General features: G+C 43.5%; 1 protein-coding gene and 1 non-coding gene across 5 annotated transcripts; one reads left to right on the plus strand and one right to left on the minus strand.

The window, feature by feature from the left end:
• Positions 1-9: 9 nt before the first annotated feature.
• ppp1r9ala (protein phosphatase 1 regulatory subunit 9A-like A) lies at positions 10-15884 on the minus strand. 4 transcript variants are annotated; one of them, XM_088315016.1, is made up of 20 exons: positions 15722-15884; positions 12785-14748; positions 8873-9005; positions 8477-8597; positions 8122-8226; positions 7778-7925; positions 7111-7269; positions 6935-6988; positions 6601-6830; positions 6210-6306; positions 6016-6130; positions 5797-5948; positions 5368-5689; positions 5235-5292; positions 5076-5147; positions 4695-4881; positions 4153-4197; positions 3275-3391; positions 2447-2635; positions 10-1552 (listed from the first exon to the last, which is right to left on the minus strand). In XM_088315016.1, the coding sequence occupies exons 2-20, from the start codon at positions 14597-14599 to the stop codon at positions 1394-1396; spliced, it is 4278 nt and encodes a 1425-aa protein (XP_088171142.1). In that variant the 5' UTR covers positions 14600-14748; positions 15722-15884; the 3' UTR covers positions 10-1393. The 4 variants fall into 4 exon arrangements, 3 of the variants coding, with proteins under 3 accessions (XP_088171142.1, XP_088171143.1, XP_088171144.1); XM_088315017.1 differs by lacking the exon at positions 4153-4197; XR_015846475.1 differs by lacking the exon at positions 10-1552 and having other exon boundaries at positions 2497-2635; positions 2913-3391.
• A 1476-nt stretch (positions 15885-17360) lies between these two features.
• On the plus strand, positions 17361-17442 carry trnas-cga (transfer RNA serine (anticodon CGA)). Its single transcript has one exon. It is a non-coding gene; the product is annotated as a tRNA-Ser (tRNA).
• The last annotated feature ends 1950 nt before the right edge of the window (positions 17443-19392 follow it).

Here is a 19392-nt window from a genome sequence, read left to right on the forward strand (position 1 = left end):
CAATGAACGTTATTTTAATGGAAAAGTTTATTTGTCACCAAGTTGGAGAGACACTAATTCGGGCGTACTTTTGAACTACTGTACAGAGTGAAACATTTGGCAGTACATTGTGAATTACAAGGGACAATTTCCACAGAACAATGAGCTGCTTCAGGAAGACAAGGCAATTTGACTTTACAAGGGTTTCAAAATGATGTCATAGCCAACACACAAAGTTTATCCACTCATTCGGAATTATTCTTTAATGAGCCGTCACTCTCAACCGTTTTAATTTGTTGTTTTGTAAACTAATTTGTGAGGTCATCTTGCTTTTCCCTCATTTTCTTACGATGCAAAGAAATACAAATTGGCTGCCAGGATGGCCGAGTGGTCTAAGGCGCCGCGTTCAGGACCCAGTCTCCCCAGGAGGCCGGGGTTCGAATCTCGAATTTCCCCATTGTGGGACTAATAAAGGCATTATTATAAATTATTAATTTTTTTTTATACAAAAAGTGAACTGGCAGTGGAATGCCGTCAAACATTTCCATTTGATGGGCTATTGGTAGCTTACGCTTGTCCAGCCGAGGCAAATCAAATGATTTAGTTTGTACCAGGAAGTGTTTCTCTGATTCCGAAAACGAGAGCAAAAGTTTTCTTGCCGTTTTATCCAAAAGTGTACTAAGACGAAAGGAAGCGCTTGGCTGTGATCAGTCTTTATTCTTAGAGTCGTCCTTATCGTAGGCACGTGTTTACCGTCCAGCGGACATTGAGCGCACTTTTTTTATTTATTTTTCTCAATGACCATCGTGAGTCCAACTCAACTTTTACACATCGAGGGACAGGAAAAAGCAGAGCTGGCATGATCCTTGATTTGCTTAACTATTCTACTTAGTAGAAAACATTAGATCCTATAAAAGCAACGATTACCGGATATTGAAATGAAAAAGTAATGCAGATATTGGCACATGTATAAAACGCATTTATACATTTAAAATCTAGTCGTTCATGGAAGCATAAGACAAAATAGTGCTTTTGACTTCACTGTACAAAAACAAAGTGTTGTAATAAAATGTTATACTTGCAAAAAAAAAAAAAAAATCATGTTTCCATAGCAGTAGACGTTGGACTTCCATAAAAAAAATGTGCATGATATCATATATGAAAACATACTTTGTAATTATCACACGCAGCTTTATAGTGGTAAAAAAAAAATGGAGGCCTTCAGGCCACGCACAACGGTGAGGTTTACAATCTCGTGATTTAAAAAAAAAAAAGTGTTAGTGTTTATAATGCTGCAGGAAGATGAGGTGCTGAAATCTGAACAAAAATCCCAAGTGGCACCTTTGTCCGCTCAGCGTGGGCACTTAATGGTGTGAGACGACAACATGTCGTTTTGGGAGCCACCCGGACTTTTTCAGCAGACTGAGTCCGTATTGACCGGCAGCCGTCCACTGCGCCGTGTCTCCTTCTCTCGTTTCTCTCGTTGCTTCTCCAGCTTCTCCTGGGCCTTGCGCATTTCCTTCAGCTTTTTCTTGATGGTGGAACGATCGCTCTGACTGGACACACCGAGCACCTGAAGGACATTGTGGGGATTTAGGGCCTAGTGAACAACTCCAAACAGCTCTTTGATTTTATCTGCTCAAATCAGTTTTCTGTTTGGCTTGATGATTTAACAATTGCCCAACACACAAATTCAAACATATAGGATTAATTTTCTATTTGGTTGCAAGGCTAAATTACACTGTTAGCTGAAAAATACTACCAGTAAGTGTCTCCTCTCTACATTACAAAATGTGCTCGGGTGTGCAAAGTATGGCACCAGGGCCGCAAACAGCCCACCGACCTTTAATCTGGCCCAGTGAGCACCAGTTCTTCATTTGTTGCATTTTTGGGGTCAATTTTTGTGCTCAAGGGCCACATTTCATTTTTATAGAGAAAGATGGGTCAGGTGACTTGAACAAGTTTAAAAAAAATAAATAAATGCAATGTTAAGACAATTAAAAAAAAATGATTTTATTCATTAACCACTCAATTAAAAAAGTGTACCGCATATGCAAAGTTTTACTACGTTTTATTTTATTACAATTCATTATGAGCCAAAATATCATTATTAAAGCAAGTTAAATATTGCAGTTAATATTTGAGTACATAGAATGTGTTAATTTTCATTATTATAAATGTAATTAATTAAATCATGAGAATATGTGTTTATTTTAAAAACACTTTTACATTTTTGAAATTATTTTCTTGTTTATTTAATTTATGGAAGAACTTTTCTATACAACTCAATCACGTCCCTTGAGCATTATTTAGTTTGTCCACCTTCTGTTCCATGCACTACAATTTAAGTAAGCCCAAGCAGGGAATCCAAGCATCCACAAGATGGCAGTCTTCGACCCAGCAATGGCTGATGACCTCACAGAATTTATACTCACTCACTGCAATATGTGGATTGAGAAAGTTGTACCTTTAACTTGTCACTGTCCAGCTGCAGAAGTTGCTGCCCGTCGACTCCCTTGGCGGTGAACTCAGCCGTGTACTGGTCCATGTTCATCCCCATCAACCAGTGACACACCTGCTGATTGGTCCATTCTGAGACGGGACGGTTTTGCCATTGATAATCTTTGCCTGTGGCCACTGGCTCATCATCCAGAGTCTACAAAAAGACAATTTGGGAATACGTAAATACAAACTTTTGGTCCAAAAATCTTTTATTCCAAGTTGAGTGCTAAACATTGCGTCCTGGAGGCCTTCAGTGAGTGTCACGTGTGATCCTAGAAAGTTGGGACGAGTGCCAAGATCATGCATGATGGATGCTGGTTGAAATCATGATGGAATTTGAGACGGTAGAAGAGGAGTGCAACAAACCAAAACAACCACCCATGCCACTAAGATTTCATGCTGTGCACAATGCTCCGCGCGAGATGGCCTACCGGTCTAAGATGCACTTAACTTGACCGCGTTGGGAGCGGTGCGAGGGGCATCGGAACAAAGAGAAACACCAGTGAGCAGTCACATTGTTTGGCAGGCCACCAATGTCGTCAAGAACAGAACGTCAAGTGCTAGTTTATGTTGCACATCACAAAAGCTAGGTCGACATTTGCACTAACCAAACAAAACGGCTTGAAGAAACACACACACACATGCAATTCTCTTCTATTTCCTCTGTGTTGGGGGTTCAATCACAGCTGTGTGGGGGAGGGGCCTGAGAGAGCATGCTTAAGAGTGTCCCCTTTCAGCCCCATTCAGGCGTCCCACACAGCTTTTGTGAGCGCGCAACAAGGAGAGCACTCACCTCGCTGGAAGAGAAGATTAAAGTGTGTGAGCGCCCAGACAGATTGGGTTCAGCGACTAACCCAGAGATGTCTGAACTGGGACTGGCGGGGTTACAATCATCTATGACTGACAAACTCTGGTGGAACAAGCGGAGACAAGGAACGCATTTACAACACAACACATCAACAGTTCTTACACGGGCTCGAAGCTACGCGGGCGGACAGGGCAGTGCTACGACTTCATCATCACAATCCTACTTGATTGGAGCGTAGAAGCAAGACGGCTCACTCAGTACGAGGGCTGAACAATTATTGAAATTCAGGTTATCGGCGTGAATGCTTAAAAGACTCAAAATCAAAGTGCTTGATTAAATATTGGAACACAGATTAATTTATTGTGTTGCGTTTAAAAAAAAAAAACCCTCGGGAATTCGATTATTCTTCAAAATCGTTCAGCCCCACTCAGCACTCAATTTTTCATCGACATAACGTTCTAGAAATTGGACTGCCACCAAAACTACATCAACTTCGAAGAGACTAAATGCGGTTGGGTCAATATCACTATCAAAGTGCCTTTGGTGTCTTGATCACAGTTTAATTATATTAAAAAGAAATGATCAATTTTCAACTTTATCCAACAAATATGAAATCTAATGGAACGCGGCAAGTTTTTCGTGACGAATGGGGCAGTCTCAAAGGTACCTTATGGTGATATTGACTCAGGTAATATTGGGCGGGAAAAAAAAGTTTCTTCTTTGGGCATGAGCAAATATTGAAATAAAATGTTTGCATGCCCACGACTACGAAGGAAATAATTCATTTGTGGAGGTAAAGGGAAGTCAGCACTAGATTGCTTAGTAGCGCTCTAAGGAGTCGACAAAAGGGGGGCATACTGTACCAAATCTAACGAGCGACTGAATAAAGACGACCAGGAGAGGTTTGTCTGTTTGAAGAAAACATGATTGAGTCAGTGAGACGTGTGTTCAAGGCTTAACACACACGCACGCAGCTACCGAAGAGAAGTCTTGCTTTTACAGAAAACGTGGCGGAAACACTCGTCAAAGCATCGTGTGTATTTATGAGCGAGTGAGCATTTGACTCGAGATTATTCACGTGTTAGATGAGTGAAAAGTCACCGAATTCCTTGCCGCTCAGCGTTCCGTGATGGCCAACATGTGGATCCACTTTTTGCGGCTTTGGATTCTCGGTCGGTAAGGGCAGATGTTTGGACGTGCGTAGTAGCATTGCCCGCTTTCAATAACGATGGTGTGACGAACACGCGCAGACCGGAAAGGGATCAAGTTTTTGGCTTCACTGATGTTTTGTTAAGTTGAAATTCATTACGGGAGAAAATAGTCCGGCATTAACTCTTGTGATGGGTACAAATAGTGCGCTTGAGGGGAAATGAGGAGAAAAAAAAAATGGAGAAATCCTTCCTACCTTGTTCTTGCGATCCTGGCTTTGCTCACTGCTCTCAGCGAAGGGCAGGCTGCTGCTGGAGGACGACGGCTCCCGCTCCTTCTCTTTGTCTCCAAACCAAGAGAACGGCATACAGGTTGGGATGGAGGTCATAGAATCTGCGGGAGACAAGTTGCCGGCAGATTCTTCCAACAACTCTGCCGACCCCCTGCGCAAAAGAGTTGAGAAGAATATCAGGTTCTTTTTTCCGGAGCTAAATATTTACATTCTGTACGTGATCAGTTGTCGCGGAAATCAACTATTTACGCTCGACATTCCGTTAAGTAATCCCGCCTGGTTGAAGCGGAATAAAATGTCGCTTGTGTAAAGGTATTAAACGTGATGGAGAGGAAGAAAGAATACCTGCTGTCCAAAGACATTCTCATTGCCTCCTTGTCATGTTTTCTTCCTTTGCCGCCCGACTTGCGCAGGCCCCTGCAACGGAATTGCCCGATTCAACGCCGGGTGAGCGGAGTGGTGACGATGATGTAACGGAAACGGTGAGGAATTGTCGAAACGTACCCAAAGTCAGGAAATCGTCTTTTGGGTTTTGTTGCCGATGTGGGTTCAATTAATTCATCTGGCAAAAAAGAAATAAAAAAAAAACTAAAGAATCAATTCCCTCGGCTGTCTTGATATTTGGCGTCCTTCATACCTTTGCTGACTTTTCCTTTGACTTTGGCCTCCCTCTTTTTGACATTGTGCATTAATGCAGAAGGCGACGCTGACATTGTGGTGTCATTGAGAGAGGTCAACGACGGCCCGCCGCTGTTTTCGATGCTGTCCGCCTGCGATGGTGACAAAGACGAGCTGTTGGAGAGCTCCGACTTGCTCATCATGTCGTCTTTCGTCTCGGCCGGATCGTCTTTTTGTTGGTTCTCGGGATAGAAGACGGGCACGGGGAGGGACAGGCTCTCCTGGAAGGAGCTCCTTCTCTGAGCTTCCTGCTCCTCTCGCTCGTCGTCCTCTTCTGTTTCCTGTCGTTGTTTATGTGTTATACAACGTCATAATGTGTAATAACAATGTCACGACCGTTTTGTATTCAATGTCCATTCCGACGCGACCGAGGGGATTCCTGGCTGACCTGCGAGTGGCTCGGAGACGCTGTGAAATTCTCCTTCAGTTTGTTTCGAGAGGGAGGCTGACGTTTGGCCTTCTGGGCCAACAGACCTTTTGCTTTGTGCGCGCTGGTGTCCAGCAGCTCCGTCTCAGGGACCAGCTCGGTCCAGTCTTCCTCTACACATAAAATCAAGCTTTTATATTCCGTTATAAAATGTCATTGAATTCCAATTCTCCTTTGTACCCGTTAGTGAGTCCACCGATTGTTTGTCCGTGACCGGGACTTGGAAGGAAAGGCGATCTTCTGCCGAGTTGTGGAGATCTACACTTGAGGCTCGCGCAGACTCCAGGACTAAAATCTGGAGACAAACGCCACCAAGTATTAATATCACTTTTGCATGTCGGTTTGATGGGCTGTTTTTTTTGTTTTTTTCTTACCCTATTCCGCAAGCTCTCCACCTGTTCTTTGTACAACTTTTCTTTTTCATCTATAGTCTTCTTCAGCTCTTCCTCTTTCTTCACAAAGTCTATCTCCCTAAAGAAAAGGTTACAGAGTGTAACATTGGGAAATGCAGTGAAACGCCGCAAATGAGGTGGTGGCCAATATTCAAAGTCGCTTAGCTCCCTCGGACATAAACATAAATGAATGAATCGGACGTCATCTCCTGATGGTATTTAAAATGGTGCAGCGGACGTCTGAAAGAAAACTTGCAAGCTGCAATGCCAAATCTTGGATTTGCAAAAAAAAAAAAAAAAAAATGCATGTACCACAAAATGAGGCGACCCAAAGTAAACGCGCCGATCCCAAACAAACTCAACATGAACTCACTTCTGCTGGTAGTCTTTTAGAAGCTTCTTTGCCTTGTTGTACTTCTTGTCCAACGTCTCGTACTGGGCTTGGGTTTCTGCTAACTCTTCGTTTATTGTCTTACACAGAGCCTGAGTTTCCAGCCAATAACTTTCCAATTTGAGGATTTTTTCATTGCCATCCTCAAACTTTTGCTCCAGTGCAGACTCTCGGGCTTCCCACAGTGATTTGTCCTCCTCGGATTCCCTAAGCTGTGCACGCAAAGTTAATCATGTCTTATTTAAACGCGACACGTTCCTTCATTCACGCTTTTAGTGTTTTATAACCTTGACTTGATATTTCATTGTCGTCGTACCTTTTCCCTCAGTTGATTGATTTCAGCTGATGCAATGCTGTGTTTGAGCTGCAGCTACGGAAACAGAAAATGATGATTAGGATATGCAATCATTGAACGTCTACAAAACAAACTTGGATTTACATTTCGAATACCATTACAGGAGGAACGCGGAGGGAGGGGGAGGAGGGGTGTACCTCTTTAAATTTGAAGACCATCTGAGAGCTGTCCATAGTAGTCGGCATAAACAACGCCTCCGATTCGGGCAGCTCAAACACCTCGACTTTCCGCCCTGGAGAAAAATTCGAGCCCAGAATCTTCTCATTGGCCGCGTCGTCGTCCTCAAAGCGCTCGTCCTGAAACATGAGATCACGCATGGCAAACAAAAACACACCCTGCCAGCCCGGGAACATGCTCCGCGTGTGTCAACAACACTCCCAGAGGCACAGTTCACCACAGGCCGGAAGTCAATTCCGGAAGCATCTCCAAACATCAGCAAGCTGCCACAAAGAAGGCTCCACTGCACGTTTGCGGCAAATTTCAACTTCATCTCCGTGACCGCACATTTATACTCTATTCACATATTTTGCGAACTTCAATCCTGCGTACTTATTGAACATTCTGCAGCCTTCATCCCGCGAGCAGTCCAAATAACCAGAGTTCCGCCATAAAGACGGATGCCTGTGGTCGCCGGATCCCCAGAAAGCAAACATTCCACAACTTAGGCCGAGCGAGCGCCTTGTCAAGCAGCCGCAGCGGCAGGCTTACTCGTACGCAGCTGCTCCGTGAGACTGGATCGGGCTTTGCCGTCCCAAAGAAAAAGGACGAGGGAGGCCGTCTATGGATTGTGAGCCGCTGACTGACCTCTTCTGTGGAGTGTTCATAGGGATCATCCAGGCGCTGCTGCAGTTGCTGCTCTCGGTGCTGGTGGTTCCGCTCCTGCTCTAGCGTCTCGCTGATGAGGCGGGCGACCTCGCTCTGCGTCCCTGGCTTTTCCCGACCGATCAGAAACCTGTTTGCAACAAGGTGGTCGTTTAGTAAAGATAACCTCGCTTTGCCGACGACACGGAATTGTTTCATTTGATTAGATTTTGTGATGCCTCTTCATTCAACCCGAACGGCAGGCACGGAGTTATTTGGCAAGATATATTTTATGCGTTGCAGAAATCTTTCAAATCAGTCGATTTGGAATCTCAGCGTTGGCTGACCTCACGGTGCCTTTGGTGTTCTTGAGGACAGTTGCTGCAAACAGTTGCGTGACACCCACCAGACTGACGCCGTCCACCTCCACTATCTGGTCATTCACCTGAATGCTAAACAGGTGAGCAGAAGACAGCAATTAAAATAAGCTTGCAAAGACAATTCCGAACATGGGACACAAGGACACAGGAAGTGAGATTATTTTTGTTAGCTTCCTCGAGAGGTTATAAATAGAAGTGGTCATTTGTGTCTTATGGGTCTCAAGGCCTCCACTAGAAGTTATAAGCGTGAGCTGTGAGCTCATTCAAGAATGAGGCTGGGGAGAAAATGTGGCCTTTTTTTTTTTTTTTTTTTTGGACCCACCGTCCATCTTTCTCAGCGGCTCCGTGCTCGGTTATGGTTTTGACAAAAATGCCAAGCTTCTCCAGCCCCTGGTCCGCTCCCACCCCCATTCCGATGATGCTGATGCCGAGGCCATTGTCCCCTAGAAGCGCACAGATCACAAAAGTATGAGAAATGGTTGACCAGCATGCAAATAGGCCTCCTTTTAAATATGCAGGGCTTCGACATGATGAAAAACATTCATACTCTGCTTTGATTTATTATGTTTGGAATCCGGAATTTGATGAATCTGGCAACAGACACTTCAGAAATGTCAAATTGGAGAGACGCCCATAAAACAACAAAGAAAATTTCCACCCTTTTCTTTGCTGAGCAGTTTGGTAAAAATGACATTGTTTTCAGTGTCACTAAGCTGACCTTTCTCGATTTCCACAGCGAATACGTCCATCTTCTCCACTCGCTTCTCCAGCTCGTATTCAGCAGAAGCCGAAACGGGGTCCACGTCGTCATTGCGTCGATCATATTCCTCATTAGAGAAGGTACTGAAGACCTGTCAAGTCCAACGGAAACGGCGGTTACAAAACCTCGCGACGGTACTAAAATATTTTTTTGAAAGTTTTACAAAGAGCATGTGATGGTGTTGGTGCAAATCTTCTCATCAATATGAAAAGTTAACAGAAGGCTTAAAACATTCCAAAGATAACCAGAAAATGAATTTGATCAACGCTTCTAATAATCTGTGAGCTTGTCAGCCAGGCCCCGCAAAGCTCGGACTGGCTCCCTTCGGCTGTTTTGTGCTTCGAATTAGAAGTCTGAGCACTCGGCAGTGTGGCAGAAAGCAAAAGCGGGTGAGAAAGTAGGCCGCAGCTGGAGCGAGCTAAGAAGTCGGGGATCAATTCTCCAAGACAAGTGTTAGCGCTGTTTCATCCCCAAAAGAAAAAGTGAGTCGTTCAGAAGGAAAAAAAATAATATTCCAAAGTCGCCTTCCAAATGGGCAAGTGCTCCACACCAGCTTGAAAATGATAGCAATCAGATGTGTTGATTTCGAAATTCGATCACAAGCTCGTACAAGTCGTCGTCCGCTCACTCATTAATAGAGGATGACTAACAAAGTTTTGCGGAAAGAGCTTTTTTTCTTTTGTGCCTTACTAACAAAACAAAAAAAAAAGTGGGTGGCCTTGAATTGTTGACCAGTATTGAAGCGGGAGTCCAAGAATCAACTGAGAGCAAGAAATCTACCGGTGATATTCAATCCAAGACGGTTGAGAAACCTCGGGTGAAAGGTCATACTGGTGACGGACAGTTGCTCAGCTTTTTTCCCTTCCGATTTTCTCATTGCTAATCATTGATCCGTTCAATACGCGCTGATGTCTGCAACTGTTTTTGGATTGATATCAAAATAAATGAATGAATGTGAATGATTAAAAAAAAAAACAACAATTTCAACTCAATTTGAAAAAGTACGATAACAAAGAGGATGATTAATTGCCAATTAAAAAAAAAAGTAGCATGACTGATAAATGAAATTTGTGGCCTGCCAAGATTTGAATAAGCTATTATAAAACGCTATACAAGTGACACCCGCACATATATCCCAAAAAACGCCACCATCAAACTACTCTTCATTCGAAAAATCATTCGGTGAAACCAACTCCTCAGGCAGAATCTGCCGATTCAGCTCCCGCCCCCCCCCCAACTCAAATGCCCCGACTGTTGCTATGGACTCCCGGGCTTTTTATTTCAACTATGCTCTGCCGTTGCTGTAACCTAATCAACCGCTATCTTCCTTACAAGAGGAAAAGACAAACACCAGGTCGGTAGGAGGAGGAGAAAGCGCGGCTAAAAAATCTGTCCACGTCGGCGCTGTTTCCAACGCATTGCTTTGATACGCAAATGCAGTTCAGATGAGGGTCACGAGACAGTTGTGCTTTCTCGCCAAACGACACCCAGCAGTCGACTTGGACTCACCTCAAATGCGGACCGTACCCCAAAATTAGAACCATTGCCATCCTTGCCTCATTTCTCTCCCCGCAACAGAACACCAATGTGGGAAATGAGTTTGCAGCCGCGAGGAATGCGAGCAATAGGCGGGCTAACCGCGGACGGGGTGGAGGAGCTGCTAATCTGAGCAGACCTACAGAACACAACTTATCAAAGTACTGTAAGCGGTCAGCCCAAGACAGGCGTGGCCGCCTGGTGCACATCACAGAACATGTGAGGGGGAAAAAAAAGGAGCGTAGAGTATATGCTCTTGGATAAATTAGCCCAAGCTGAAGAAACTTTTTCATAAAGCAACAAAAGGCGGCACGGGAAAAGACCAGAGCGCCATAATGGAATCCCATTTTCAAAAGAAGTGTAAACTTGAGCAGGCTCAACAGGTTTGCTTGTACGTTTTGTCTCCAAATGTTGGCGGAAATTCGGACCCGGAGCTTAGTTGGCCTTTTCGCTGGCTTGGAACGTGATTTTAAATTGACAGCGCAGTAACATGGAGAATGATTCTGTTACAGGTTGGGTCTGTAACATGTCAGAAGAAAGAAAATGTTTTTTTCCCCACAATTTTCGAGTATTCTACCGATTATCTATCCATTACATAACTGGATAAAAATCTTAAAGAATCCACAGAACCTGCGGCTGGGACAACTTTTGCTCTTTTAGGCTTATTATTCTCAAACAGAGGTTTTTTTTTTTTTTCCCAGTTTGAACGTTTTCTGTAAACAAACAGATCCACTTAAGGTTTTGCTGCAATAAATACTTAAACGCTCGCCTCAGAGACTTTTATGAATAACTGCTTCCTCATTCCCAACTCTGCCTAGCGTACATGCGCAACATAGCACATTAAAAGTCGCGGCAGCCAATAAAAATATCTGCGTGCTGCCATAGCGCTTCAGTCTTTGTCCCCGAGATAACGCCACTGCGGCTGACGGCGCTAATTATGCAATAAGAAAACGTGCCCACTAAACAAATCCGTTCCTCTCTGAGGAATACGATTCCAATATGGGTGAACATTTAACACCGGAAAAATTGTTAATTTTATTTCCAGATGAAACCTACTATTTGTATGATACAGAAGATTTTTCAACAGGTTTTTACTCTAGGACTATGCAAGTGCATGTCGATTTATCCGATTTATACGAGACCGTAATCAGTTGCTCTTGACAACAATTTACAATGCGCCTAAATTACAAATAATCCCATCCGTTGACTAAACAATCCTTTCTTTCACCAGTAAGCAGACTTGTGTTACGCTGGTACCTAATCCTGCTTTGGGACGCAACCACAACGCAATTCTTTTCTGCCAGTCAGAATGCTTGCGCAAGCTTTGGCCTGTTTGCTCACATTTTCCTTTCCCAACTTGCGAACCTGGCCCGAGGTAACGGCCAGGTAAACAATGTAAAAATCAACTTGATGGACTTACACACACACACAAACTGTACAGTCGACCTAAAAATATCGAAAAGCTCCACAAAGTCAGCTTTTTTGTGTCCAAGCGCATTCAACGTAACAACTTTTTGTTATCGGAATGACCGAGCCAAGCAGCAGTTTAGGAAAGCAGAAACAAGCAGCGTCAACTTTGCATCACGTCTCTCTGTTGTTCTGAAGCTTTTTTGTTTGCGTGCCCTCCAGTAGGTCAGCCTCCCATCCCCTCTCCCAGGACCCCCTGCCAGGATGACTGAAAATGGAGAATCCACACCCAGAGATAACGATACGATTTTAGCGCCTGGATCAACAAAAATGTTCGCAGCCGTGTTGGATGACACTAGAATTATTATTTTTTCCTTTGTTTTATCAAAAACGCCGTATGCGGGGGAAAATGCGGTGACAATACCAAAACAGATTACACTCGACGGAAAATGACTTTTGAAAGCGAACGCATTCACAGACAGTATACATACAGAAGTATGAAAAATTAGCGACGGTACAATTGCAATTTATCGGCGCGTTAATAATTTGCCGGAATGGGAATTCATCCCACAAAAGATACAAAATCAGCTCTGTGAACCACAACAGTGCCAATAATCCCAAAGTCAACTTTCCAGATTAAAATGATCAATCATCCTCTCCAATGTCTAAAGTAGAATCATTTTAGACTCCTGTATTCGCAGATTATTGTGTATTATTTGGATCTACTTTGGTCCGAGATCCTCACGTTTTACTGTAGTATTTGTGACTTGGCGTGTCGAAGGACGGGGCCTGCCTGGCATGGTAAACGACGCGGGTGTCACGGAATTAATCGCATTAAGCGACTTTTAGCTCGTCTAAATGTTGAGCGACTTGGCGTGAGTTGCGACTGTCAGCAACTTTGTGTTTGAACGTGAAATGTTTTCTTACCAGGATGGGATCTGTGGAAAACTTGATTTTCCTCTTCGGTGACGGTCCCTCTTCGTCAGATAGTCCTGGGACCTCATAATAGTCATCATAGTCCCTGTATATTTCCTCATCGTCCTCCTCCTCATCTTCTTCTTCCTCCTCCCCCTCATCCTGATCCTCTTCCAGGAGGACCTGGTCTACATCCTTGTCATCCACAAAGGCGGCATTCTCGATCCCGTAAACCGGGGCTCCATTCACGACCGTCTTTCCGACCTGCTCCTCATCATCTTTGTCCTCTTGAATCCCACGTTGGACTTTGCCCTCCAAGGCAGCGTCTTTCTTTTTGGCGCGGCCTCTCGCCACAGCGTGATCTGGAGGGTTAGCGTTCCGTTTGTCTGGTTGACGTTTAATCGTTTGATCTTCCGATCGGCATTTGTCGCCTTGCGTAACAAACACGTTGTCTTCCCCTTCCTCGTCATCATTCTCCTCACTCTCCGAAGATTCATTCTGAACCACCACAAGCTCGGCCCGCACCACGCCGACCCCTCTGGAGTCAACTGAGGAGGTCTTTTCCCGGGTCGGACTTTTCACTGAACTCTTGTTACTTTTGGCCTTTTGGGTGGATGTGGTGGCGTAGGTGTTCTCAAAGGCACACATGTGCTGCCTCACATCACTTGGGGGCGAATTACAAGGCTTGCTTTTATCCCCCACGACAGATGTCGGGCACAGTCCGTCCCCGGATGACGAGTGTTGCCTGTAGCCAAGACAAACTGGGCTCGTCGGCTCTGGTGAGAGGCGTTTGGGAATGGCATCCTTTGTAGGCGAAATTGATTTGTAAGCTGCGTTAGTAACTGGGAATGTGGATTTAAGTCCAATATTAGACGCCGAGGATGATGTTTTGTTTGTGACACATGTTGCGTTTGGGATGTTTTTGTTCGCGCCGTCAGGTGAAGCGTTCGCGGCGTCTTTCACAGAAGTGGCTTTGTGGAAGCTGCCTCTGGTTGTCGACGTGTGGAGGGAGTGTTCAGTCACACTGTCGGATTTCGCAGTCATCGCCCCCCCTTTGGCAGCAGCTACGTTGTTTTCCTCTGCGTCATTCCCAGCCATAAAATTCTCCAACCGTTTTGACATGGGCCCCGCATTTAGTGACGCTCTCGGCACATTCTTTTTTTCATGATCGGCTTCCGGTCTGCATTTAACGCCCGATGTGGAAGTTTGCTCGGATTTGAAAGTCTCTGAAGATCCTGATGCTCTGCGTGCGGTTTTGCCCTCATCAGGAGCACTTCCCAGAGACAAACGGTTGACGACTCGGCTTGGTGAATGCTTGTCAGCGGCAGGCGGCTCAGCGATGCCCCTCTCAAAGATTTTCCTAGTCACAGAAAACTTCTCCGCCAAAGCCACTTTGTCAATCTCCCCATCCTCCCCTTTGGGAGTTTTATCTAAATTGAGAGATTCTGGGCTTGTCAGGCTGTTGAAGTTAACTCTGTGGGCGCTGACTTGAACTTGAAGCTTTGGTGGAGTCACCTGGGGAACATCAGACTTCAAAGCTGCTTTCTGGTCTTGCTGCTGCTGCTGCTGCTGCTGCTGCTCCTCGAGCTGCTGGCCATCCATCTGTAGGAATATGTTCTTGATCTTGTTCACCCTGGTACCAAAAGGTCTCCCCCGGGAGTCCTCACGGGCGTCGCTGGATCCATTTGCATATGACTTGGCAGCACCTTCTGATTTTGAGCCATCAAAGGAGCATTTGATAGCATGGAAGTCAGACTTGTATGCGTTTCTGTGGGGGGAGGCGCTCCTCAGGGTCCTCTCACTTCCTTTACTCTCCGCTTGGATCATGTTAGCGAGTTTTTTGTGTGTGTGTTTTTACTAGCTGACTTCCAATCCAAAAGATACTTGGCGGTGAATTAATCCTTCTTCACCTCAATGCAGGCAAAGTGGTGGGTCCGCCGGAGCTTTTTTCGACTAAACACACACGCGGAGGGCATCTGAGGAGGGGGAAATATAAAGTTAGTGACTTTAACAATATGACATTTACGGAGAAAGCAATTCTAAAAAATACCACATTGTGTGTAAGATCCTGTAGAATGCGACTTATTTTGTCTTCTTGAGACTACTTTTTTCTTCCTTATGCAACTACTTTTTTCTTTTCAGTTGTTTTTTACGCTCTTTAGGAATTTAGCTAATTGTATTATTTTTATTTACTGCTGGTTGGTACCCGACACTTTCTTTTTAGTTGCTTTTATTCTCGTTTGGAATTTTGCTAATTAGTTTTTTTTAATTAATTGCTGGATGGTAACCGGCCATCATTAACTTTTTTTTTTTTTTTTTTTTTTTTTTTACAAATTAACATCTTGAATAATATGATTTAAAAAAATATTGAAATTGAGGTATTACAGATTGTATTTTCGTGGATATTTTTACGTGACATTTCAGTCAAAACAGCACAGCAATAAACACATTTGTCATCTCATGAGAAAATGAAGAAAAAAGGGAGCGGAAATAACGTTAGAACTCCGCGAGAAGGCGCACAATTCTTTAATTAATGCGCGAGGCGTGTTTTACTAGCCACAAATCAAGTTAAATATTACCCAAAGTGTCTTGTAACATTGGGCAAACGTTAACTATCGGTGCAATTTTGCGCTAGCTTACAAAGCCTTTCGTCACTTCGGTTAGCTTTGTGCAAATCGATTGTTTTGTGCCGCAGAAGATTAAGTCCTAACAATGTAATAGAACTTTGAAAGCGACTTTATTCATCAATCGTTAAACGCGATTTGATCGTGGTTAAAAACATAGACAAGTAACGTCTGAAAGTTTCTGGGCTACTAGTTCAAAGCAGCGCCAATGTATCCGACTCTCATTGAACAATTCACTTAGTGTGCGTCTACTTTCAACCACTAACATTCAGAAAAATGCGGAATCGATCGCGCCGAAAGACAAACAAACCGAAGCAAATCTCACCTCCGACTCGCTTCATGGCGTCAGGCGCCGAAAGCTCGCCCAGGACGTCGCCGTTTAACCGTGTCAAAGTTGCCCCTTCTTCTCCCAGATCAGCGCCATCATTCCCCGAAACGTCGTCCTGCCTCCTCGCGCTCCCAGCAGACCTGCCGGCGGGCGAGCGGGCGCGCGCACGCACGCGGGTGGCGGGGTGGGGACTCAGTGCCTCGGGCGCGCGCGCGCATTCCAGGACAGAAGCCGCCACTTCTTCGTCTCGGCTGTTTTGTGCCTGCTTGGGCTCACCTTCCAACTTTCCTTTCATCACGGAAACACGACGACTTGCAACACAAAGCGTGGGAAAGGGATTTTTTTACTGTACGTACAACACATAATTCCACACACAAACTCCTTTATGTATACGTTCGGGCGTGGCAAAAGTACTGTACTCAAGTACGCAATAAGTACGGATCTAACGTGCGGAACTTTAAATGCTTAATTCCAAAAGTAAAAATAAATATTTTTTTTATGTCAGATTGTATCGCCGGTATCAGACAGAAACATTGTTATCTTCGAAACAATCACTTTTCGGAAAACTAAAAATATGCCATGTTTGCTGAGTAATGAATATTGCATCTTCAAAAAGAACAAGCCATTTTCCCAAACTTGTTTTTTTTGGTCAATAGTAACGCATCTTGTGACCCAAACGCACACACATAGTCAAGAAACCTTTGGTGGTGTCAATCAAAATGTTCAAAGTTCATATTAATTATTCAATTAAATATTTAGTCCCATCTGAACCTTGAATCACAATCTAGCAAATAGCTCAGTATTATCGCGGACTTATGTAACAACATGCATAATGGACTTATGTGCTAAAAGTGGCATAACCAGATGGTGATCTATTTAGCCGCCATTTTTTGCAGGGCATGACCACTTTTTCACTCCCCCGAGGTTTTATCCAATCTGCATATTTAATTGCAAAATGCATGAAATATGAATCCCTCATCACACTTCTTCCATAAAAAAACTCACTTTGAGTGAGTTATGACATTTGTTTTGTGTTGCTTAAAAAAATCCCTTAGCAGGACTTGCTTTTTGCACAGTTTCAGCCCATCAAAATTGTAAAGGAGTGTTCTGAATTGTCAGCCGGAAGTCTCTGGAAAAGGCTAAATTTGAAGGCATTTCCGTTGGTTTTATCAGACCTCTCATTCCATTTGAGACAAGCTCAGCTGATAGTCCAAGATTCATGTCTCGCTTTAGAACAGCTCTCGTGTATTTTATTTTGCAATATGAATTGTCTGTTAGGACTATTGTGTCCATTTGTTCTCGTCCTATTTAAATGTCGTTTCCAACTTTTAGCCACCATTGCGTCTTGAGCTGTCTGGAATGAGAAGAAATTATCTGAGCAGCGTCAATTATCGCGGTTCTAAACAACATTTCACTTGGGATTCAGACCAGCTCCTCTCACATAGGACATATGTAAAATAAATGTTTTAAAATGAATTCCGCACCAGCATCGCACACCCCCAATTTGATCCAACATGCAATGTAATAATGTCTTTACGAAGATGATATCCTTCAGTTTTAATGCAAGCTATGAAACGAGCCACGGCTTCTGTCACCCAAATCAATCATTTTGGGATGCCGTCTGAGTTCCTACCTCGTCACGATGGCCGAGTGGTTAAGGCGTTGGACTCGAAATCCAATGGGGTTCCCCCGCACAGGTTCGAACCCTGTTCGTGACGACTTCCGCTTTGGAACAGCTATTTAAAAGCTATCATTGGTGAAGAATTGGATTTTTCGACTGAAAAATGTGATGATGCCCTTGACTAGACCCAGTCATCTCTCAAACTGCTTGATCTTGCTTTGATATGTCTGTGAAAATGTATCCTTCTCACTGTATTTTGTTTTTTAAATCGTTCAATACGTTCAATACCATCCTGTCGTATCTTTCCAAGTCGAAAGAATCTAATTAAATGACTTGTTTGCACAAAAATGCATGCATGCGTCCTTGTGTTTACTATTTCCACCTTTCTGGATCATCTCCTAGCAACAATGGGTCCGAAAGGCCTTCTATACACACACACAGTCAGTGGGCTTTCTCCTTGGAGTAACATGGCATGCAACAGCCAAGGCAATGGTTGCTATGGCAACCTCTCACACAATGTTGAAAGAGCGGGATTTTAAAAGCAAGCAGGTGATATCTGATCAGAAACTGGTTAAACACTGATAAAAACATCTTGGCCTTCTGCTTCTCCAAACTGTTGTGAGGGTTCCAAACTGTGCAGTATGATGTTGACAGACTTTTAAGGTGGTAAGCAGCATTGTAGGAATTCGGGTACTTAGCTATTTGCAATGTGGCCCAAGCTTAGGCTTCCACGACTGAACATTAAGTTAGGCAAAGCAAAGAACCAAAATCCTCCACAATAAATCTGAATTGAAACCTTTTCCGTCGAGGTTGAAGTCAAATGATCCTTTACAGAGTGAATGCTGCACCCTTTTGGCAGAAAAGGGTAGTGCATTTGATTTATTGCTTTCTGAAATATGAACAGATGGCCAGACACAAAACAGAGAACCCATAAAGTATCAACCTGCAAATTCTGTGGGGGGCTATTCACATAAATATATTTCATGAGAAAATGTGCAATAAAAATATTATTTATGAACTTCAACAATGTAGCAAAGTAAAAATATTGTACACAATGAAAAATATCTCTTTGAGTTTCATTGGAAATAGTTTTCATTGAATTAAAAAAATATGGCGAGAATTTCCTCATATTTATTTTTTTAAGCGTTAAGCAATTATATTGATTTCTCTTCATGCACTTGCTTGGGTCAGCATAATTTGTTCTGGTTAATTTAACAAATCTAATATGACTGGGTGCAACTTTATTTATTTGGGTTAAATAAACTGAATTTATTTTGCATGGCACACTTAATAAGTCTAAGTCTATTAAAACCTAACCTGTGACATCTCAGCACAAACACGATTTAAATGTGAAGTTTGAACTTGATTTAACAAACAGGATATTGATAATAGATTACATGTTACATTCAGTGTTACGTGTTTAATCAATAATCCAAAAAATGAGCCTTATAGCGCTTGTATTGACTGCGAGAAAGCATTGCATCTGTGTTGGAGGAACAACGTGATTCAAAAAAGAAAAAAAAAAGTTGCGTTGGCATGCACAGTTTTCTTCAGTGTTGGCAGCACAGGTTTTGTGGCGTTACGCCACTTAATTTAGTGCCATTGTTTGTTACCAAGGCAACTGCAGGACATCAATGGACCTTTTTTTAGTTAAAGGCCTCCTTATGCAGGGCATCACATTCTCACGACTGTGGTTTTGTTCTAGCTTTAAAGACAGCAGGGGAAGAAGTAGTCAGCTGTATGTCAGGAACCAATTGTTTTCTTTTTATTGTTTTTTTTTCTTTATCACGTTACTACATCTTGTTTGCCGCCTATCCACAAGTAGGAACGATGTTAAAGCAGGTACCGACCATCACGGCTCAGCTTATTTCTAGGTTTGGTCACGTGACGTAGGTTGAGTTTTGCCACTCTGGATATGTGATGTCATTTTCACGCGACAGCAAGTAGTTAGTGCAAGCAAAATGGCAGCCCTCTGTTTGATATGGCTAAAAAAAAGGGGTGGATTTTTCTACACAATTCACATTCCACAAACGCTATATTAAGAATA

Source organism: Idiotropiscis lumnitzeri, chromosome 14 (assembly GCF_059441095.1).
Source record: "Idiotropiscis lumnitzeri isolate Australia: NSW breed Sydney's pygmy pipehorse chromosome 14, RoL_Ilum_1.0, whole genome shotgun sequence".
Classification (NCBI taxonomy): domain Eukaryota; kingdom Metazoa; phylum Chordata; class Actinopteri; order Syngnathiformes; family Syngnathidae; genus Idiotropiscis; species Idiotropiscis lumnitzeri.